The sequence below is a fragment of the Cydia strobilella genome, chromosome 23 (assembly GCF_947568885.1).
Source record: "Cydia strobilella chromosome 23, ilCydStro3.1, whole genome shotgun sequence".
NCBI classification, from domain to species: Eukaryota; Metazoa; Arthropoda; class Insecta; order Lepidoptera; family Tortricidae; genus Cydia; species Cydia strobilella.
Window position 1 is genome coordinate 3,741,698 of NC_086063.1, and position 24,601 is coordinate 3,766,298.

The 24,601-nt window shown below is 40.9% G+C and overlaps 3 protein-coding genes across 3 annotated transcripts in view; 2 read left to right on the forward strand and 1 right to left on the reverse strand.

Annotated features, from left to right (window-relative positions):
• Positions 1 to 24,601, forward strand: part of LOC134751783 (poly(A) polymerase type 3) — a 223,334-nt gene that overhangs the window by 152,690 nt on the left and 46,043 nt on the right. The window lies entirely within an intron of this gene.
• LOC134751757 (uncharacterized) lies at positions 3,541 to 8,126 on the reverse strand. Its single transcript, XM_063687223.1, has 9 exons — positions 7,842 to 8,126; positions 7,491 to 7,760; positions 7,175 to 7,332; positions 6,746 to 6,916; positions 5,906 to 6,088; positions 5,272 to 5,676; positions 4,765 to 5,001; positions 4,370 to 4,479; positions 3,541 to 3,693 (listed from the first exon to the last, which is right to left on the reverse strand). Exons 1-9 carry the CDS (start codon positions 7,909 to 7,911, stop codon positions 3,600 to 3,602), a joined length of 1,698 nt encoding a protein of 565 aa, XP_063543293.1. The 5' UTR covers positions 7,912 to 8,126; the 3' UTR covers positions 3,541 to 3,599.
• On the forward strand, positions 9,577 to 22,765 carry LOC134751803 (leucine-rich repeat protein SHOC-2). Its single transcript, XM_063687292.1, has 7 exons — positions 9,577 to 10,163; positions 10,880 to 11,042; positions 11,516 to 11,611; positions 11,966 to 12,134; positions 15,983 to 16,098; positions 17,243 to 17,340; positions 18,177 to 22,765. The coding sequence occupies exons 1-6, from the start codon at positions 9,673 to 9,675 to the stop codon at positions 17,312 to 17,314; spliced, it is 1,107 nt and encodes a 368-aa protein (XP_063543362.1). The 5' UTR covers positions 9,577 to 9,672; the 3' UTR covers positions 17,315 to 17,340; positions 18,177 to 22,765.

Below are 24,601 nucleotides of genomic sequence, written 5' to 3' on the forward strand. Positions count from 1 at the left end.
AATAGTTATTTGTGCAACAAGAGGGGAAAGTTGGTTTTTCTTGCGAGGGACTCAAAAACACGAGATGTAAAAAACTTTGCTCTCGTGTTGCACATATAATTTTTCATCTCAGTAGTGAGAACATATTAAAGGTTAAAATGTATTTCGAATTACACAGAATACAGAGAAACAAAAAAAAATGTAATATAAGTATGAAGTGGCAGTTCATGGCCTTCACTAAATTAAAAAGCTACTTTGTTTCACTCCCTGGAGTGAGGAAGTCGCACTTTCCTCACTCCAGGGAGTGACGAAAGTAGGCTTGTTCGAGCTGCTGAGGTGAACATCTAATTAACCGGCTTCTAAAGCCTTCAACCATAGAGAAATATAATTAAGGAAAGAGTGCTAACTCCATACATCATCTTTTCTTACCAAAACGCGATTTATCATAGACAGTATAATACAAGTAGTTATAGACGCGCCACCGAGCGACCGGGGGTAAGAGAAAGAATATCCATATAAAATTTGGGCAGCATAGGATTTTTTCTCTTTCACTCTTATAAATTTAGGTATTTCGCCATCGCCTCCTACCTATGATGCCACCCGGTCGGTGATAAGGACAAAGCATGGCACTATTTTCTCTTTCCTCTTATAGGAATCGCAATAAGACAATTTTTCTCTATCAAAGTGTCAGACCTTTGCGATTTATTGTCGTAGTCGACATCTAGCGTCAGGTAGCGAATTTATCAGTACTGCTAGTTGACAATAGATGTCGCGACGAACGAAAAGTCTAATGCTCAATTTTCAGCTAATATAACTGGAACTCTATTTTCAACTCCTTCTGCTTGTAATATTAGTTGTAAATTGTTTTAGCAATACATTTTTCGTCGCGACATCTGGGGCCGAATGTATAACAACTTGTAACTAATAATATGTGACGTTTTCAACCAAAATGTACCACATTGTCGCTTGTCGATAAGGTTGATTTTAAATTGAAGCTATATGGAAATAGCGCCTTAATTGACGACCTACAATAAGTACCCTTTTAGATGAAAATGGCACATATTAGCGAAAGTCTATTTCTAATCAAAGGAATTGGAAAGAGACTTCGCTATTTTTATAAGTTACAAGAGACTTATATTGACCGGGATATAGTAGTAGTAGTAAACACTATTGCACAAAACAAGTACATAACACAGAGAGGATACAGTAAATGTGATTACCGACCGTGTATTATAGACCGTGATTACTTGTTGTATTGTTTATGAGCTCCCGATATTTCACGGTCTATATCCCGGTCAATATAAGTCTAGTGAAACTAACCGTGAATCATTCAAAACTCTTAAGTTACAAGTTATGCAATCGGCCCCTGGGGCCCGTTTATCAAAATTAAATTAAATTAAAATTCATTTATTTCGAGTATCTGTGACTCATAAGTACATAATACATATTACAAAGATTAAACAAAACACAAACATTAACACGATAACATTAAACAAAAATTACATTACATTTACATCAAAAGCTTGTAGCTTGCAATACAAGTGGAAGTCCCTTTTTGACAGCTTTTGTTAGAAAGGGACTTCCACTTGTGTTACAATAAGCTTTTGATAAACGGGCCCCTGGTGTCAAATAGCGGTACTGATAAATCCACTACTTAATATGTTGACTACGAAATAAGTCGTTTTGGTAAGAAAACTGATGTATGGAGTTTTAGCGCTCATTACTTACTTATATTTCTTTATGCCTTTAACACACTGTCATTTTCATGAAAATATTGTGTTCTTGCAGAAAATTTGACTACACTATTAGTACATATATAATTTTATTTTATTGTGCGACAATATCAAAAAATTACTACTGACATAGTTAAAAAAGATTTAGGAAATCAATACTTTAGTATACATAGAAAACAAAGAAAAGTGAATAGCAATACCTACTGCTATTTCTATGACGAACAAAACTGCCTCAGTTGATTTAAATATTACTTGGATATGAAAGCTTATTTCGACCGAGTACAGATTTGTATGGAAATAGTAGTCTATATTATTGACTTGTCTTTGTCTTGTGTTTGAAATTAAGGACATATTGTCAGCTTTATTGCCATATTCAGATAAAATTCCTGTTTTAAAATACCTAGTCTATTTAATACTTAAATTTGAAATCTGAATCGGCCATAACATGTTCAGTCGTACCTATAATTAAAGCTAAAACGTTCATTTTTATTTTTAAAATGTTAATATCAGTTTAGACAGAAATTCGTATATAAAATATAAAGATGCGACCCGCTTCGCTGGTCCATGGCGGGTTAGTGGGTCGCAGTAGGTAGGTAAATATACATCTACTTTTTTAGATATTTATCTAAGGGTGATATTCCATCTGTTGTCCAATGTTGCTGTTGTGTTGGTCCAATGTACATTGCATCTCACTCTCATTAAGCAAAATGTGAGATGCGAATACACATTGGACCAATATTGGGACCGTGCACGACGACAGCAGCACACAGCGGTTGCAACTATAGGCTCGTATTTTGTCACAACTATTAAGGCTCAGCCAAACACAAGGCACGAAGCAGCGCCGCGTTCGCGCCGCGTGATGCCTGTTCAAACAGGTCGCGCGCGGATCGCGCCGGCCTCGCGCTCTCAACACGCGGCGCGATGCGGGCGTGACTCGCGCCCGATACAGCAGCATGCGCGCGCGGAAGGTTTCTCATTCACGCCCGACTGATGTGACACAGCGAGCCGCCGCGTCCGCGCCGCGTGGACGCGCGCGACGGGGCGCGACAGAAGCGGGGCGCGATGCCGGTGGGACGCAGTCTGTTTGACGTCGCTAACCTATTAGCATGGGCGGCGGTCGCGCCTTGTGTTTGGCCGAGCCTTTAAGCGAGAAGTAAGTAAATCGCAATAATCTAAAATATAAATGAGAGGCTATTTGTCCTTAAATTTTTTACCTCAAACCTTCAATTTGATGAGTTAGTACCTATTTAAAATATAATTATAATATTTATAATAACATATGTACTTACATAAAAATTTTTTTACTTAAAAAACAATCCCATAATACACAACCCATCACATAAAATATGGACATAAAATCTTTAATATGGTTACACCAAAAATACTATAAAAATATGTAAAGCTGATTTAAAATTCCTTAATTTTATATTCCCCATATTTACGGCCTTTAAGTTCTGAAAACTTTGGTACAGTCACATGCAATATTATGTTACACAACGAAAGCCGCAAGAATATCTGACACGATCTTATTTGCAGAGCCATAAAAGCGTGTCATATATTTTTGCGGCCTTCGAAGAGTAACATTATTGCAGGTGACTGTACTGTGTATATATAATTCATATTGCACTTAAACTATAACGATAGCTTTATTTTTCTTAGAATCTGTTTTTTTTTACATTTATGGCTTGAATGCAAGTCCTTTAAGCCAAAAATCTATGAGATAAAACGTGTTTTCCACCTTCGTGGCAAGCACTTGGTCTTCAGGCGATTTCAAATCCTTTTTATCAATAAATTGACTAACTAAATGTTAAAAGTATTCGCAATTTTGCGATTTTAAATCGCTCGAACCGACTTTGCAGTACTCAATTTGAACCCTTGAACGTAACTTTATATGCTGATAGTGCTTATAGTATCTGCAGGTGCCGGGGTCACCACAGGCTGTTGTATCGCTGGGTCCAGTAAAGGGATGCTGTCAGTTGTCCTGAAAATAAAATAATTAATATAAATTGATTTGGCTATTCAAAGCGCGAAGGTTTTAAATGTTATATTTTGGCTCCTCCTACGACCCAGACAGTTGCTTTGATTTTTTTTTTTTATTTGGAACCTTCAGTTAAACAATAAAAGTTCAGAATGGATTGTAGAATATGTACAAAATCTCAAACAAGGCGTTTGAGGTTAAAGTTTTTTTTTAATTGGCGCCTCCTACTAAAATTGTTTTTATATTTATTTCATGACCATGGATACAAGTCCTTCAGTCGCATTCATAAAAATTACATAAAAACTAAAATTGTTAATATTTAAATGTTACCAGTAAAGAAAATTAACTACTAATTTGGTATGAATTTGTGTCTCTAACCGTAATAATGATTATTATTGACAAGCTCTGCACGCGGCTTTGCTCGTAATTTACCCCGAGGGATTTACAATATTAGTTTTTGTATGAGCAAAATTTTATAACATTCGGTTACGTTTAAAAACACAGTTAAATTTATATTATTATTATAGTTGGCCAAGCAAATCTTGTCAGTAGAAACAGGCTCGAAATTGGAATTTTCTATGGGACGATATCCCTTCGCGCCTACATTTTTTAAATTTGCCGCCTTTTTCTACTGACAAGATTTGCTTGACCAACTAAGTATAGATACTATGGATTTTACCTCGTTCTAGTCAACGTTTGTTCAGTGACGACTTCCTCGCAACACGGTGTCGTCGTTTTGTTGCGAACGATAGGTAGAGTCGTGCATAATGTGGCCGAGAGATACACATACTGAAAAAATTCAAGGTCTTAAAGTGATATTCAATATGGGCTAGTTTATATATGGAGTGTATAGATGGAGAGCTAGCCCGAACAAAAGTAGGTATAAACGTCATTAGTTAGTTTGTAATACTATTCCTATCCGAGCGTCTGGCAGCTGTTTATTAGTGTAGGCCAGAAAAGGATGGTAAGATTCTGTCACACATACATATAAGCGAAAAATCAGTGTTTTTCAAGCAGCCTTAAAGCGAATGTGTTAAAGACTACTCTTTGATTTGAGAATGATGTTTTAGTTACCATAGCGACAACGAGTATCAAATAAATAGTCGGCGTAGACCAGTGACCAGCGTTTTCAATGGCTACAACACCCATCACCCAGTTGATAGCGAAGAATGGCTCCAACACTAAGCACAAGTTCAGGTAAGACTTGAGCTCGTTCCCTTCTGTATTCCAGCTCCATTTTAAAGACAGGTTGTCCATGCTGTAGAGTACGTTTAGGAGTCCTCTGTCTTGTAAGGCTTTTATGTATGGAGGCTGGAAATGAGACGTCAATTATTTATTGTAGAACACCTTATGTTAACTTTACTTAAGGCGTGTGCAATAAATCGCCTTTTTTTCTACAGGCTAAGACTATGTCTGCATGAAGGAAAATCTTTATCCCGAAATTATGTCCTATTATCCATGACTTCGGGGCTCTAGAGATTATTAATCTTTAATTTACTAGTAAGTAAAAACACTTAAATAAACTCGCCGTAGCATTGTAATAAGGTAAGTATAGCAACAAATTAATGTAATCACCCTTACCTGATTCTCACCGTCTAAATCTAACTCTCCGTTAGAATTCCCCAGATTAACATTATACTGGCAATCATCCTCACTCATATTGTAATCTTTATCCGAAGTGTCTGTATTCTTCCGGCTACTGCTAGGGCTGTATATGTTATCTAAAGTATCGATACTTCCGGTACTGTTCCTTTGCTCGTCCTTAGGCCAGTTCGCTAGGTGATGGTCTACTAATTCCTGAATCTTGGCTGTCAGCATTTCGGCTTGCTTCCTATTGACGCTTTGCAGTCCAATTATAATAATGCCAGTATTGATCAGGATTAGAATCATAGCTGGAACCATGAATCCCATGACCATCCCTTTTTCTATCGACATCCAACAATAGTGCTTTATTTCGTAGTGTTCCATCGATAGAGCGTAGTTGAACTGAAATTAAGTAATTTTTCAAATGATCTATAAAGAACATTATCTTGTTTGGACATTATGACAGCTACGTAAGATAAAGTAAATTGATTCGCTTATAAAAAACAGACCGTCCTAACTACTAGTTACTTATAAATGTTTCTTTCTATGTCTTTAATAGCTTTACTAGAGATATCAGACCGACAAACGATACGCTTACAGTTATTATAGAACAAATACGATAAAAACATACCATAACCACAATCGCCGGGACTCCATACGCCAGCAAATAGATATACTTAAGCGGCAGCAGTGTGTCGCAGACGCAGTACTCAGCCACGGCAGCGGCAAGCGCCACGATCCACATCGCGCAAGACACGTGCGTGTAGTGGAGGAGGAGGGCGATGCGCTCACATTGAGATGGCGATGAAACACCCTGGGTAAATGAAGAATGAAGAGGAGTATAAATTTATTCAGGACGCTTACATTACTTAAGACTATTATGAAAATCCTTTTATAATTATAAAGCATAAGCGTCACTGACATCACTGAAACGGTCACCTCTCAGCCTGATGCCTAGTTACCTTTTGGATACCTTGATTGATACTGGTCTTTCTTGAAAACCCATCCAAACGATTGCTTCAGTACGTAAATATATTTTATGGGAAAATACAATGTAAATGTAAGAATTTCCTAGTTTTGCACTTTTTGTAGATATTCAAGTACGTCCCACTGACTGCGCCAATATTGCCTTGTTTTAATTTGGACTAAGGGACTTATTTGGACTTAAGAAAATTTGAAGCAGTTTGGTGATGAGCCTCATGTGTTCTATTGTCGTCTTAACTGTTGTTTTTTTTTAAATAAAAAAAATTATTACTGTTGGTTAGACTCTGGCTACTCTGTGACAGTATATGTACAGTATACTTGGCGTCAAAACATAGCATAATTGTATACAGTAATTTTGACGAGATCTAGAACGTCAACTTTGTACATACCAACTATTAAGATGCAATGTGGAGTGGGGTAATTAAGGAATATGAACTGGGGGATAAATAGAGGAAGTCTAAGATAATTTTATTCAAATGTTACTTACCATGACTGCTTGTATATAGATAAGCGTACACGCCGCTAGACAGCAGCACAGGTTAATGTTGATTGGGTACAGCTTGCTGCTCTTTCTAAATTCAGCTGCGTATTCACTCCATAGCAGCCACATCACAGTGGCAGCTAACATCAGAACAGCGATACCGCTAGTGACGAATATCTATTGAAACAATAAAATATTGTTTGGTTTACAAACTTTAACTTTAAATGTGTTTCGTAAGTACTGTTTATTAAGCCCTAGCGAATAATATAGAAGTAGCTCTAATTTAGCTTCCAAGATTTGACTTACCCCTAACGGCCCTAACACATTAACTAAAAAGCCAAGTTAAGTAGAAACTTGTAAAAAAATATATTTACATAAATATACAATATACAACACATGACAGGAAGTTTCCCTATTGCAAAAGTATTAACTTACCAGTATTCTCCATTCGTTTCTTACGCCATGGCAGTTGTTGAAGCCGTACAGGTATGTAACACTGTCTATGATATTATGCTCCTTGAGATCCGCATCGGCCAGGGAGTCATCTGGTAAGTCCACCTCCGAGTCCATTGCTCGGGTGTCCACCGATTTGCCTATAACGTAATCATTAATATGTCTATTTGTTGGTGTAAAAGACACAAACCTATAAATATGTTAATTGAAAGAAGTTCAACAGAAAAACAAACAACTGTTGATTTTAAATTCACATGTTCAGTGAACCTGTTGCATTCAATTTTAAAATACCGTTTACCTTGATTGCTTCTGGATAAGATTTCAGGATTTGGATATAACGGAGGATTGTCGTCGTAAATGGAAGACGTAAAGTTAGATACTACTCCGCCATATTCGGAGTCGTAAGAGGTAATGTCGTAGTCCGTGCGATCTTCCCTTGGATATGATTTTCGATATTTAATTGAGACTGGCTGGAACGATCGGTAAGACGGCGGTTTCTGGTTCTTGAAAAAACTATCGTCCATACTTGATCGACGTACATGGTGGAACGTCCTATTTTGCTGTAGAGCTAATTAATAACAACAACAATATATTTATATTACATATTAGATACTCATATTCAGTAAGAACACTTTATAAAAATACTTACCGTTTGTATTATAAACAAAACATTGCTCTATAAGAGCTATTGTAAATATTAACTTAAAAATATGAGACATTTTATTTATATTTTAAATACAATCACTTTGGATAAAAAAGGATCACTTGCTATTATTTCATTGCGTCTAACTGTAGCTAATCATGTCCTAATTTAATTCTACGACTATCCTATGTTTATTTTTAATACAATTGATTAGGCCAGACATTTTCCGCGAAAATACAAAAATCAATACATTGCTTACGTTACATTTGACGCAACACTCTTTTGTTTAGTTTACCTAAACTATATCTAAATCAATCTAGGTTTTAATTTTAAGGGTATGGCAAAATCCTTGTTTAAATGTACTTTAATATAATGTGGTAATTTAATACTAACAATTCTTTTATTATTAAAAATTTTGGTAGAAATTATAACAATAACCTAGCAACACTTTCTAAAAAACCTATAGGGCCCTCCACACTCATGCGCGAATCCGCGAACGCGAGTGTGGAGCCTAGTTCGCTGATTAGCTAACTATGGATTATGGAGACGTTGTATATGGGCCTTGTATAAGAAAAAGAACAGAACGAGCGATTCAACGTGTGCAAAACTCATGCATGCGTTTCTGTCAAAATATCCCTCGCCGCTCACATATTAGCCCTTACCTTAATAAAGCGGGTAAACTGAATATGTCACACAGAAGAATATTAAAGCTTGCGGCAATGGTATTTACGCTTAAACAATCTGGTATTCCAACCTATATCGCGCGTAAACTTGAATGGAAGCCTAACCGATAGTTGAAAGGTTTGCGTGAGCAACAAGAGCGTATCTCTCTTCCACTACTCTGACTTCAGTCATTTAGAGGCAGTTTTCGTTATGCTGCGTCTAAATGCTGGAACAATGCCGCCACCAGTAGTTAACTGTAAGTCCCTGGCGGTTTTCAAACTACGTTGCAAGGCTTATTTACTGGACCTCCAAAAGGAAGTAACGTACACTTTTGGTTGAGTGACCTGCTCAATAGATATTTAAATTTAGCACTTTTTTTATCCACTGCACATTGTTCGGTTTTGCTATCATGTCCTATATGTAATAGTGTAAATGTTGATACTGTCCTTAGCTAGATACAATTACGGCGGTGGCAGAATAACAGCGTCCGTTGCTGAAAACCTTTGGGGCTGCTGTGCCCCGAAGCCTCTTTGGCACAGACATCAGCTGAGCCACCTTGCCTTTCAATTAGTTTGTAAGCATTATCGTGTACTTTTATTATGTACCTATGTTACAACTTCTTGAATATTCTATCTTATTAACTAGGCTCCAGACTCGCGTTCGCGACTTCGCGCCGTGATTCGCCCATGAGTGTGGAGGGCCCTTAATGAAGTTTTTTTTTTGTGTTCTTAACCACTCAAATCGAAAATAACGACAAAGGTATTTATTAGATTGGTCGTTATCTTAACTATTGGTATTGGTAATGCAATAATTATGAAACCGTATTATTTATTTGATGAATAATTTCTCTAACGACAATTTCCTATAAATACCATGTATAAGTTTGTCAAAGGACTGTCTCATTTCAAACATAGATAGAGAGAATCATACTATCTTTGTCTTACACTAGTACTGGCACCCAAAAGAAAGGGATGAGTATAATTTTCCTGGTTGTTACTGACTGACAAATTGGTTTGACCAACTATAATTTCCATTTTCGTAAAGATTATTGAGCATAAGCAAAATACTTCTTAAAAACGTCAAATTGTGCAACTGTCAACTCCAATGCACCTGTCATTTACACAACAAATTCAAACGCAATAGTTTCTTGAAATGTACCCAAAATAACTCTAAAATGAGTTCAATATTAAAATTTATTCGTGATAATCACATATTGGCCATAATAGAATCAGCAGTAGTGAAAAAAAAGTCAAGACTGAGCCTCAATGCGTTCGATATCACAGAAATTCCCAGCCTTTTGTATACCTGTTACGAAGTCGAGCATCTTTACCTACATAGAAACAAAATAACAACAATATCAGTAGAATTAACACAGTTATTAAATTTAACAACGCTGACCCTTGATTATAACAACATAAGTTCATTGCCACCGGAGATAGGGAGCTTGAAAAACCTCGTGAATTTGAACTTGAGTTACAATCCTTTACAAGTGTTGATACCCGAGATTGGTGAACTAGAGAACCTAGAGGCGTTCTGGTGCAACAGGATAGGGCTCCGGGAGATACCAAAAGAGATTGGGAACCTCAGTAAGTTGGATACCTTCGGGGCGCGAGGAAATCAGCTCAAAACTATACCAGAGGAAATGACCAAACTGTCAAAGCTGAGGTGAGAATTATTTTTAACGTGAAGTGAACTTGACATTGAACTTCTGTCGGAAACTAGTTGGCAAGGATTTTATTGTGTTTATTACAATTACTCACTTAACAAATCTTTAAATGTGACGTTTTCAAGCAAAAGGTACCACATTGCCGCTTATCATAAGAACGAAATTTGCTATTATCTTTATAAAGTAATTTTACTGCCATCTATCGACACACAATAAAATTAAATATATATATTGTGGTACATTTTGCTTGAAAACAACACAAATATGCACTAACACATACATAATAAAACACACACAACATACATTAACATTGTTTTGTGTATGTGGTTAAGGACAAACATATTTTTAGAAATTAAATTAAATTAAAAAACGAAATTTGAGGTAACATTTAAAAACAGTGGTATGTACAGTCAAGGGCTTAAATATATATATATATATATACATTCCCAAAGTTTAAAGTTTATTGGTTGCTTATTCTGCTATTTGTACTATACAGGTTGTACTAGTCCGACTCTTTCCTATCTACATTCCTATCAAAACAGTATTAGTATTTTATAAAATACTATTATCATATTTTTGGTTGCTTTGAATCCTTCTATAAAATTTTTTTCTAACTAAATGATGACATACATAGATTCATTCACAAAAAGTGTCTTTAAGCTGTTTTTACTATACCACCGATTCTGCACCAATATTTCAAATAACTACTTTCCAGATGGCTGACCCTAGAGCACAATGAGATAGAAGCCCTACCGAACACCCTCGGAGGCCTAGAAGCGTTAGTTCACTGTAATTTGAGGCACAACAACCTGAGGGAGTTCCCGATGTCAGTGCTGCAGTGCGGTGATCTCTTGTTTCTACAGCTTAATAATAACCAGGTACGCTTAGTTCAAAATAAAGAAAGTTGGATGAAAGAGATAACTAATTGAGACCACTAATGTGGATAAGAATAGTTAAAAATTAGCCTAAGCTTTGTTATTATTTTCTAGATACTAAAATTACAGTTCCATTGGCTGCCAAATCTGCCAAATCAAACTTTCACTTTATTCATTTAAGCTTATGGATTCTGTGGTTGTAAGTTCTGAAACTATAAGATGCGGACTTAATAGGGCCGATGTGTACAACAGTATAAAAAGGTCCTGTAAAAAAAAAACTCATTTTAGTACAAATCAGTCAGATTACCCTCCAAGATTTTCTAATCTACTACCAGTTCAGTGGGAAACGCTAAAAGAAGTTTATGTAAAAGCAAAGAACAATAAAATAACTAAATTTATAAGAGTAACCCATTTAAGATTGTTTGATCATGAGCTATCATTAATTCTGTCATCTAATCTTCATTATAATATTCTAGATATCCAGCTTACCAGAGGACTTCGACATAAATTCCCTCCAAGTGTTAGAAATGATAGATATGAGGGACAACCCCATCTGTGAGCTTGACCATCCAGTAAGTTTTAATTTTTTTAAACACCCAGTCTACCCAGAATTGTACCTGGCTCTGAGATCCATGATTGGGCTGTTTTTCTCAGATGAACAGTAGAAAGGTATCAAATAATTTCTTCAATAATATATTGATTTACCCTGAGCGGCTGCGCGCCGCTATCAGTCCAATCTTCATGCAATCCAACAAGTTATACGATGATACACACACGATAGCCGACGTATGTCGTCCGTGAGATAGACGCCTTTTTCTAAGTGTATTAATGAATGAGGGATGGGCAGTCTATCTCACGAGCGAGATACTGTCGCGCCACTGTGGGTTTTACCAATATTTCCACTTCTAATGTGATATTGTTTTCAGAAACACATGCTCATCCGCTACGCGGACGTGTCAGTGCCCAGCTCGCTGAGCGAGATAGCGTCAGCATCAGGGTCGGGGCGCCACGCGGCCGCGCTGGCCGTCAACGCCACCGCGCTGCGCCTGCCCGCCGTGCCCGGCCCCCGGCGGCTCGAGAACCACGCCTTCATGGGTGAGTGACAGAGACACATGCTCGCTGAGCGAGATAGCGTCAGCATCAGGGTCGGGGCGCCACGCGGCCGCGCTGGCCGTCAACGCCACCGCGCTGCGCCTGCCCGCCGTGCCTGGCCCCCGGCGGCTCGAGAACCACGCCTTCATGGGTGAGTGACAGAGACACATGCTCGCTGAGCGAGATAGCGTCAGCACAGGGTCGGGGCGCCACGCGGCCGCGCTGGCCGTCAACGCCACCGCGCTGCGCCTGCCCGCCGTGCCCGGCCCCCGGCGGCTCGAGAACCACGCCTTCATGGGTGAGTGACAGAGACACATGCTCGCTGAGCGAGATAGCGTCAGCATCAGGGTCGGGGCGCCACGCGGCCGCGCTGGCCGTCAACGCCACCGCGCTGCGCCTGCCCGCCGTGCCCGGCCCCCGGCGGCTCGAGAACCACGCCTTCATGGGTGAGTGACAGAGACACATGCTCGCTGAGCGAGATAGCGTCAGCACAGGGTCGGGGCGCCACGCGGCCGCGCTGGCCGTCAACGCCACCGCGCTGCGCCTGCCCGCCGTGCCCGGCCCCCGGCGGCTCGAGAACCACGCCTTCATGGGTGAGTGACAGAGACACATGCTCGCTGAGCGAGATAGCGTCAGCATCAGGGTCGGGGCGCCACGCGGCCGCGCTGGCCGTCAACGCCACCGCGCTGCGCCTGCCCGCCGTGCCCGGCCCCCGGCGGCTCGAGAACCACGCCTTCATGGGTGAGTGACAGAGACACATGCTCGCTGAGCGAGATAGCGTCAGCATCAGGGTCGGGGCGCCACGCGGCCGCGCTGGCCGTCAACGCCACCGCGCTGCGCCTGCCCGCCGTGCCCGGCCCCCGGCGGCTCGAGAACCACGCCTTCATGGGTGAGTGACAGAGACACATGCTCGCTGAGCGAGATAGCGTCAGCATCAGGGTCGGGGCGCCACGCGGCCGCGCTGGCCGTCAACGCCACCGCGCTGCGCCTGCCCGCCGTGCCCGGCCCCCGGCGGCTCGAGAACCACGCCTTCATGGGTGAGTGACAGAGACACATGCTCGCTGAGCGAGATAGCGTCAGCATCAGGGTCGGGGCGCCACGCGGCCGCGCTGGCCGTCAACGCCACCGCGCTGCGCCTGCCCGCCGTGCCCGGCCCCTGGCGGCTCGAGAACCACGCCTTCATGGGTGAGTGACAGAGACACATGCTCGCTGAGCGAGATAGCGTCAGCATCAGGGTCGGGGCGCCACGCGGCCGCGCTGGCCGTCAACGCCACCGCGCTGCGCCTGCCCGCCGTGCCCGGCCCCCGGCGGCTCGAGAACCACGCCTTCATGGGTGAGTGACAGAGACACATGCTCGCTGAGCGAGATAGCGTCAGCATCAGGGTCGGGGCGCCACGCGGCCGCGCTGGCCGTCAACGCCACCGCGCTGCGCCTGCCCGCCGTGCCCGGCCCCTGGCGGCTCGAGAACCACGCCTTCATGGGTGAGTGACAGAGACACATGCTCGCTGAGCGAGATAGCGTCAGCATCAGGGTCGGGGCGCCACGCGGCCGCGCTGGCCGTCAACGCCACCGCGCTGCGCCTGCCCGCCGTGCCCGGCCCCCGGCGGCTCGAGAACCACGCCTTCATGGGTGAGTGACAGAGACACATGCTCGCTGAGCGAGATAGCGTCAGCATCAGGGTCGGGGCGCCACGCGGCCGCGCTGGCCGTCAACGCCACCGCGCTGCGCCTGCCCGCCGTGCCCGGCCCCCGGCGGCTCGAGAACCACGCCTTCATGGGTGAGTGACAGAGACACATGCTCGCTGAGCGAGATAGCGTCAGCATCAGGGTCGGGGCGCCACGCGGCCGCGCTGGCCGTCAACGCCACCGCGCTGCGCCTGCCCGCCGTGCCCGGCCCCCGGCGGCTCGAGAACCACGCCTTCATGGGTGAGTGACAGAGACACATGCTCGCTGAGCGAGATAGCGTCAGCATCAGGGTCGGGGCGCCACGCGGCCGCGCTGGCCGTCAACGCCACCGCGCTGCGCCTGCCCGCCGTGCCCGGCCCCCGGCGGCTCGAGAACCACGCCTTCATGGGTGAGTGACAGAGACACATGCTCGCTGAGCGAGATAGCGTCAGCACAGGGTCGGGGCGCCACGCGGCCGCGCTGGCCGTCAACGCCACCGCGCTGCGCCTGCCCGCCGTGCCCGGCCCCCGGCGGCTCGAGAACCACGCCTTCATGGGTGAGTGACAGAGACACATGCTCGCTGAGCGAGATAGCGTCAGCATCAGGGTCGGGGCGCCACGCGGCCGCGCTGGCCGTCAACGCCACCGCGCTGCGCCTGCCCGCCGTGCCCGGCCCCCGGCGGCTCGAGAACCACGCCTTCATGGGTGAGTGACAGAGACACATGCTCGCTGAGCGAGATAGCGTCAGCATCAGGGTCGGGGCGCCACGCGGCCGCGCTGGCCGTCAACGCCACCGCGCTGCGCCTGCCCGCCGTGCCCGGCCCCCGGCGGCTCGAGAACCACGCCTTCATGGGTGAGTGACAGAGACACATGCTCGCTGAGCGAGATAGCGTCAGCATCAGGGTCGGGGCGCCACGCGGCCGCGCTGGCCGTCAACGCCACCGCGCTGCGCCTGCCCGCCGTGCCCGGCCCCCGGCGGCTCGAGAACCACGCCTTCATGGGTGAGTGACAGAGACACATGCTCGCTGAGCGAGATAGCGTCAGCATCAGGGTCGGGGCGCCACGCGGCCGCGCTGGCCGTCAACGCCACCGCGCTGCGCCTGCCCGCCGTGCCCGGCCCCTGGCGGCTCGAGAACCACGCCTTCATGGGTGAGTGACAGAGACACATGCTCGCTGAGCGAGATAGCGTCAGCATCAGGGTCGGGGCGCCACGCGGCCGCGCTGGCCGTCAACGCCACCGCGCTGCGCCTGCCCGCCGTGCCCGGCCCCCGGCGGCTCGAGAACCACGCCTTCATGGGTGAGTGACAGAGACACATGCTCGCTGAGCGAGATAGCGTCAGCATCAGGGTCGGGGCGCCACGCGGCCGCGCTGGCCGTCAACGCCACCGCGCTGCGCCTGCCCGCCGTGCCCGGCCCCCGGCGGCTCGAGAACCACGCCTTCATGGGTGAGTGACAGAGACACATGCTCGCTGAGCGAGATAGCGTCAGCATCAGGGTCGGGGCGCCACGCGGCCGCGCTGGCCGTCAACGCCACCGCGCTGCGCCTGCCCGCCGTGCCCGGCCCCCGGCGGCTCGAGAACCACGCCTTCATGGGTGAGTGACAGAGACACATGCTCGCTGAGCGAGATAGCGTCAGCATCAGGGTCGGGGCGCCACGCGGCCGCGCTGGCCGTCAACGCCACCGCGCTGCGCCTGCCCGCCGTGCCCGGCCCCCGGCGGCTCGAGAACCACGCCTTCATGGGTGAGTGACAGAGACACATGCTCGCTGAGCGAGATAGCGTCAGCATCAGGGTCGGGGCGCCACGCGGCCGCGCTGGCCGTCAACGCCACCGCGCTGCGCCTGCCCGCCGTGCCCGGCCCCCGGCGGCTCGAGAACCACGCCTTCATGGGTGAGTGACAGAGACACATGCTCGCTGAGCGAGATAGCGTCAGGCCTTTTTTTTACAGATCAGAGTTATTTCTCGTTACCCAATTTTTTTTGCAGAAAAAACTTTAACATGGTGTCTACTATGAACAAACATTCGCGCGATATAGGATTTTCGCCAGTCGTAATAACGCCATCTAGTGGGATATTGGGTAAACTAATTCAACCAATTAAGCCACGCTGGCCATCAATGCCAATGTAATCCTTAAAAACGTGTAGGTAGTATTATTCTGACTTCCCCATATTGAGCGAATTTTTTTCCAGCCGAAATCGACCTGGACGCATCCTCGGTAGACTCCTCCGAAGACTGGGAGAACAGCGTGAACAGCTCTGAGCTGGACGTGCAGTACCAGAGCGACGAGGAGCGCGCCGACAATGAGGTGAGATACCTCAATGAGGCGTTGCAATGAGGCATTAGTTCTTTATCCTCACACGGGTGCGACGTGGGACGTGTGTCTTATCGTTATTTATTTATTTTACGTTATACGTCAATCGTAATCACTTAACTATAAGATGAAGCTTATAAAACATCTGGCGGTACCCACTTATACATCTCGTATCAATTGGGTAGTTGATATTTTTTTTAATGGTATCAGTCGATCAGGTTTGTTTTGAGGATCAAATGTCTGTATGGGACCAATGAATGGAAAATCTTAAAGCAATACAAAAGTCACAAATGACGGTCAAAGTCTGGCACCCGCACTTTACTGACGAAACGCTCTAGCAAAATGGCAACACATCGTGACGTCACTGTGTAACTTTGCTTAGAAGCCGTTTCGATGTATGAAAAACAAGGAAGTTGCGATTTTGTCGGTGAAATGTTGCGTTTATGTATATTGTTGATGTACAATATTTTTTTAAATAAAATGTGAGGAATCGAATGGTACCGTAATTTTTTTCCTATTTGAAAGTTAAAAAAGTTTTTTTCGAAATTTTGAGGTCTTGTGTATTTTTATCATTCCTATATATTTTTTATTTACTCATTTTCTATCTATTTAACTAGATTTAGTTATAAAATTCAACATGTGTCAACTACCCTATTTAAGGCTTAGCACGCACTGCGATTAATTTCTTGCGGTTTCAGTTTTGGAAGTGCGTGCGCTTATGAAGCATGCCGTACGTTACACTGTTTGCGGTTCTGAAGCGCGACTGTTTATTTAGAATAGAATAAAAGTAATTTATTCGTAATCTCAGCGAGAACTGCGACATCCAGCGCCGATCTCCCAATGAGACCATATTTCAGTTGGGATCACGTTTGTTTACAACCTGTATTCATGTCATAACATCCCATTATAGGTATACTAACACGTTCCCGTTCCCGCATTCTAAAAGCGTTAAGTTCATTGCAAAACCATTCTGTCGACCAACAGGTTATCGCAATAGCCATCTGTCGCACAATCGTTCATTGTAAGTTTGTAATTCGAAGTTCAAAGAAGAAGTTTTGCCATATTAGTGAGCGTCCACAGAGTTCACACATTAACAATCATTCGATCACCGGACGGCGTTGTAAACACGCTCACATAGATTGCTCAATTCTTCCAGGCCGTCGGCATGGTGTTGCCAGAGTTGTCCCGCTACGCCTCCACTGCCAGTTAAGCTGGCAACACAAGAGGAAAATCATGGTAAGTATAGTCTGGCAAACACAACTTGTCAGTCAGTAAAAACCAGGAAAATTATACTCGTCCCTTTCTTTTGGGTACTAGTAATAGCGTAAGACAAAGACGGTATGATGCTCTCTTTCTATGTCTGAAATGAGATAGTCCCTAAACTATATTAAACAAATAGCTTAACGACTGCTGAACTAACAGTAACCTGCACCGAACATTCTTAAATACCGCCTGTACCCGGTACCGCCTAATCAATCCTTATCGTATTCAAATTTAAAAATTGTAAATATTTATCTGAATTACGTTTAGTTAATATACTTGGAAAGTATGTACAAATATGAAAAGTGCACACCTTAGTTAACCATAAGATCTTACGTGGCTCGATCGAAAATTGGAAAGAAAACATGAATTGTTTGTTCATCGCCTTGAGAAAATTAAGTCAATCAGTTTCCTATCAAGCAGCTCTTAGGATTTATCATGGTCTCGTCTCGTCCATTCTTAGTTACGGTATTGATCTATGGGGTAACTCTAATAATCATGCACAAATCACCAGACTGTTTTTTTGTATCAAATTGTAAAGAATTAAAGATGCTGTCAATCTGTCATAGAAAGATTAATTCTTCTTGGCCTTTTGTAATTTAATTCACGACATAATCGTAGAAATCTTGTTACAACACATAGTGCCACATAAAATAGTAAAAAGTATATGAGGGCGCCACTTCCTACGTAACTGTCACATTTTTGACGTAAAATGCTTAAACATGGCAACAATTTAGTATGGAATTTTTTAGCTCCATTTTATTTTATTTCTACAATTTTGTGTCGCACTATTAACTCCCTAATTATTTCAGGTTAGGGCGTGATTTGGCCAGAGCTGTTCCGCTACTCACCCGCTAGTTAAGCAGGCAACACTGCGAGAGAAAATGGTGATTTTTTTTCAACAAATTGTTCCATTTGACAATTAGCCTCATGCATGAAGTTTATATTTGAACGAAATATGTTTTATTCGGATGTTTGTTACCGTTATATCATGTTACAAATGCATTTCCGTTTTTAAATTACCATTTAATTACTTAAAATTATAAATAAAAAGTACAAAAATTTGCCCGCGAAAAGCTAGTGAGCGAAACGCTCGAAACGCCACGTGACGTCACGCGTTCGACAGATTAGTGTCATTAGTAGCAAACGTCAGTTGGGCCGCCCAACGTGTGACGTCATCACGCTCTGTCGAATTCGCGCCAAAAATTATGAGCGTTTCAACCGCTCAAAAATTTTCAACATTTTAAATATTTTTTAATAAAATAATGTTAAGGTTTACAAAAGTATTTTTATCATTTCCGGTGTTCTAACGATATAAATTATGAATCCAAAAATAAAAATAAATTCATGCATGGAGCTAATTGCAACTTGAAAGTGTGATTATTCCTGTCTAGAAAAACTGTAAACATTAATGAAAAGACAATTGCACCTACAGTGCTTATGCTAATGTCATGTTGTTATAAAAAAAACGGTCAAATTGATCCTTATTTTTTTTAGGTCGGTTAAAAATTGTAAAACATTTCTAAAAGTTGTAGACTCCGTATTTAAACATCTTGAAGATCTGACTGTACCAAAAAGCTTATAAAAATACTGAATGTTAAACAGAAAATTTAGCTAAGGAAGTTTAAGCTTGAATTGCGGTATTTGCGGTTCATGTGTTCTGTTTCTGTCTTCAGGGTGATTTCCTTCAACATATCTTTTTTAAAAATCCAATAATTTTACGGGGAAAAGGGAATCATTCTGTAGAAAGAGCCAGAAGAGTGTGTAAGTGAATCCCAGTCTCAAAATATATACGACAACCTTCAGTGTTCTATAAGCTTCTTAGGATTTATTGGCTATTTCAGAGATGTTTCATGTGAAATCACATGAAATTGTCCCGATTTTTCTAAAGATTTACAGTTATACAAGTTTTTTTTTGTCACAAACTCACAATGGATGTGAAAAATGCTTAGTGAAATAATTGAAACGTTGAAAAAATGTAGGCAATACACGCGTTTGTACGGGACAATATTGCCAAATTGATGGTTTGATAATATTGAACCCTTGGTGCTCAAGTTTGGGCCAAACTTAAGAAATGTTATGTTACTGGTGGCGCCTTAATTGCACTGCCGTTCCTTTTCTAAAAATATCTTGAATGCCATACGTATTTTAAAAATTATGATCAAATCTAATTAATTTCGTCACAATTAATGTAAAAAAATATATTTTATTTTAAATTATGAGGGTTTAAGATACCTATTTAATTGTTTCCTATACCTTTTAACAGTGATGCCACAAGTAAACAGCAGTTGTTATGTATCACGTTTTTAAATTACAATTGGCCTAAGAATATAAAGCGGAATCCAGCACCGGTATCATGGTCGCGTTTTTGTCACCTGTCATATAATGCGTCACTTTCGCACTTACGTACTTCTTAGAGCGTGAGAGGCATGGTGACAAATGATAGACAGCCGTCCATCTTAGCCCAGCAGGGGACTTGTACAGGTACCTATTGTTGTATCATTATAGCAAATTTCAACACTGACCGCCACTGTCGGCTATAGATAGCCGACAAAGTTACAGCGTAAAATCAACCTTAATAAATTCCAATAAAGTTTACTGTTGCGTGTGATATGAAATAGTTGTGGTGGTCAAAAGGAAGTAATGGAATTGTTGTATACCAAAATAACATCAATAAAATATAATAATATACTCATCATCATTATAATATTTCTATATATTAAAACTATTGGTGTTATTCAGTATATGTTGTACATCAATGTCCTATGGGGTATATTGTTACTTACTAATGTTATGATCCGAATTTTGGATATAGTATTAATAAAAACATATAAAAATGTGACTATAATCCGAATTTTGGATATTCTATAAGTAAATGTCTTAACATTTATTGGAACATGTTGTACCTACATCGGTGTTTGGAATAATCAATGAATGTGATTCTGATCAATTTTGAGCTTTATTATATACGTTGTAAAGTTGGTTTTAGAAATCGATGTAAGAAGTCCAATATTCGATCCATCCTCATGTTTTTTTAGTATCGACAATATCTTTATGTAGAAATATTATGAATCATTTCTTACTAAATTTATCTTACCTTTAGTATGACAATTTAGAGTCATATCAAACCTAGGACACCCACACATGCTTTAATATGCGGACATTCTATTAACCATACTTTGAAGAACTTCTAAGACTTAAAGAAGTCTAGAGATACCTAGACTCAAGATACCTAGAATTAAATTTTCACATTATATATCGATCAAAAGTTCTAAATTTTCATTATCTCAATGTCCTACTGTAATAAATGTACTAATATGTATAGTAGATACTAGAAATACTTCCGAATAAAACATCATATTCTTTTACAAATATTAAAATTCTGTTAAGTTAGTCTACCTACTTGTTAACATATTAGTGCATATTTTATTGTTAGATGATATGTTTAAGATTGTTTTTAATTATATATATTTTTTAAGGTTTTTTTTTACCTACAATATTTGAATCAGTGTATAATATGTGGGCATATTTAATGTAGTAACGATTAATTATTATTGTTTTTTCTTTTATTTTTATTAGGATTCATTTTATACTGTTATTTATTCGTTTTACCGAGTAGTGGATGATTTTCTATAGAAATTACAGTCACAGATAAAATATTTTATTGGGATATGGTATCAATATTTCTTTCCTGTCTTACAAATTTCTAATTCCGAAGTATTTCGCCTTGAATGTACCAATCGTAGTGAACTTTGCTAAATGTCTTTACAGTTTACATCATCGTCCTATTATTCAATAGATTTAGTTATAGTAGCTGCTAATATTTACACGCCTATATTTATTGAAATTTATATATTATAGTAAAGAATACTTATACATTCTTTCTGTCTATTTAAGTACGTGCCAATACGTACAAAAAAAAACTAAATTTTTTGAGGAAATCTTTCATCATTGTGTGAAAAAACATAGGTTTTTGAATAAATTCATAATACCGTACATTAAAGTAAACAGTTGAGTAAAATACTATAAAAACTATAGGTACTTGAACCTAAAACTTCAAATTATATTCATGTCAGAGCTTAAGTGACACCTAAAAAGGCGAAGGTTTTTTTGGTCATACTAATGAATAACAATCATTAAGATTATAAAACTCAGGTTAGGGAATATGTTTAACAGTGTTAGTAACCAAGTGTATTTTCTAGTGAAATATTATTATTCTACTAGAAAATATACTTGGCTACTGTGGGTATATCACTGATTCTTGTTTTAGTAAAATACCACCATATTTAACTTGTGCAGTTTTTTAGAAGTAGAGCACGGAAATGCAATATTTATTTTAGAAATATATTTTCACGTACAGGCGACCTCAGAGCTCCCTCTACACATTCAATAAAAAACAAAAATTCATTTTTATACTATTTTCTTTTCATATTACCTACCTACCTAGTAGCTGCGTCTAAAAGTAAGTTAGTTAATTTGAAAAGGAAGGAGTTTTTATTTATGTACATTTATTATTATAATATTATCCCATGAACTTTGAGTTTAATAGTTAGTCGAATTATGTGGTCGACTGTAGGTTCACATTGTACCTAATTAGGGTTAACTATGCTTATTTCAACTCCTCCAATGATTCGCCCTTCAACCTCAATATAAGTGGTGAGTTGGTGACTTTCCTATAAAAATAAAGGCCAATGTCTTTAATCATATGAACGCCAAGAACCCTTAACCTTTTGGACGCCAATGACCGATATATACGTACCGTAGGTTCAACGCCAAAGACTGATTAATCGGTCATAGACCACAGAGCAACATAGACCTACATGCATATGCATAAAGTTCAATTTCAGTTTTGACACTTCGGTGACATGGCGTCTGGATGACAGCTTTTGTGTTTGACACGGCGTCGAAAAGGTTAAAAGCGACGTAAGTAGCCGTGCCCGTGGCGCCAAGAACTGTAAGTTTTATGGCATACTTTGTCAAAGTAACCTTAGTTTCCTGTATTTGCTAGCTTATGCCAGATACCTATTGGCGTGTGCATGACGTTCTTGAGTTTGACAGTCGGCATTCAATAGGTTAAAGGGCTAACTATTGGGCAGTTTACCCTAGTATAGTATGAATTTTCTCAAATGATTTTTACGCCTAAGACCCTAATCTATTAAACAAAAGCCATTGTTTCTTTTGTTTAACAGTTTAGGGTCTTAGACGAAAAAATCATTTGATAAGATTCATACTATAGTTTATATTACTTTTAAAATTTAGCTGGGACACAGGTAGAACTAAATTTATTTCGATAAGTAATGACAAAATTGAAGACTTGTGCTGGTTGTCACGAATATTGCTCACTAACGGATCAAATAGACCTGTCAATCTTGAAATCAATCAATAAAGACATTTTACATTATCTATGTGTTTTATATTTTACACTGTTTAACGGCGTCTTCTATAGGTACCTATACAGGGTGATTTATTGGTTATCTCTGACCAAACTGAGGGGTATGTAGGTCATACTGAACAACTTTTATAATGTGGCCAACTCCAAATACGCGAAAAAAAATCTGCTGTTTTATAGAAAACATTGACCCTGATTCACCGAAATTTATGAGACGGCAGTTTTTTTTCGCGATTTCGGAATTCGTCACATAATAAAAGTTGTTCAGTATGACCTACATATTCATATTCACCCTTCAGAATTTGTTCTGAGATAACAAAATCAGCCTGTGTACACTGTACAGCGTGTTGATCAAAATTCTTTTCGTTGTCTTGTTTTCGACCACTCTGTCACGCTTCTATTTTTGTCTTTTATCAAATAAACAAAAAAAAGTTGAGTGCTATTGTATGTCTTTCTAGCTGTGGATTATAATTATCTTGAAAAAAATTAAAAACTTATTCATCCCATACAAAAAGCTCCACTTGGTCACATTTTTTTTTACAAAAAAACAAAACGAAAATAATTTTGTCCCGTGTACAATCAGCAACAATAGTACTTATGCGGGCGATAATTTTCAGCTCATATTCAAAATAATCAGTCGCGGTTCTACTTCTGCTGTTGACTGACATTCCTTCCTCCTTTCGTAGATTAGGTACTTAAACCTTTTGGACGCCAAAGACGGATGTATCGGCACCGCAGGTCCAACGCCAAAAACGGGTTAATCGGTCAACAACCACAGAGCAACATAGACTTACGTGCATGTGCATAAAGTTCAATTTCAGTTAATTTGACACTTCGGCACAGATTATATAATCGGTGACGTGGCGTCCGAGTGACAGCTTTTGTGTTTGACACGGCGTCGAAAAGGTTAATTACCAGCATGAGTTGGTTAAGTGATGTAAGTCGTTACGTGTAGAATACAAGAATACATGTAGGTAAACCACTAATTTTTACTAAACCTTTTAATTTTTCATCTAGGTCGTGTTTGTCTACGTAATAGCGTGATAATGACAAGTTCTATCTCAGTTTTGAATGATTCACTAGACTTATATCGACCGTGATTACCTTTTTTGTATTGTTTTCGAGCTCCCGAATTTCGACGTAGTTACATGCATCTTGTTCACGGGTATATTGGGAGCTCAAAAACAATACAAAAGGTAATCACGGTCCATATCCTGGTACTATAAGTCTAGTGTCTATCTTATAATAGCGTAGTGTTAATAAGTGACACATATTAGAGAGATATCATTAGATAAAGTTATCCATAATACGCCTGCAGGTTACATCAGTGGAGAATAAAAAGTGTGAGTATGCCTTACAGCTTTAATAAAATGTTTCGCTCACCAAAAATGTAATATCACAATATATTAAAGTAGACATCATACTCCAAAAACAATAATAATTATTCAATTAGTTATAATTATAGTAACTAAGTAACTTAGTGTACAACAACTACACATATAGTGCGACATAAAATTGTAGAAATTAAATTAAATGGAATTAAAACAATTCCATACAAAATTGTTGCCATGTTTAAGCATTTTACGTCAAAAATGTGGCGCCCTCAATAATTTTCTACAATTTCTTGTCGGACTATAAGCCTTTTAAATCTTATAAAAATGAATGTATAACCGTAGAATGAATAACAAAAAATACCTACGTTTATTAAAGTTAGTAACAAAAGAAATGTATAAAATATTTTTGTACTACAAGTATAATACATGGCAAAAGTGCAGTGCAGGTCAGTGTTGGCCGAAACGTTAATGCAATTAACCAGTACAAATTGATGAAATTGAACCGTAAACTGTA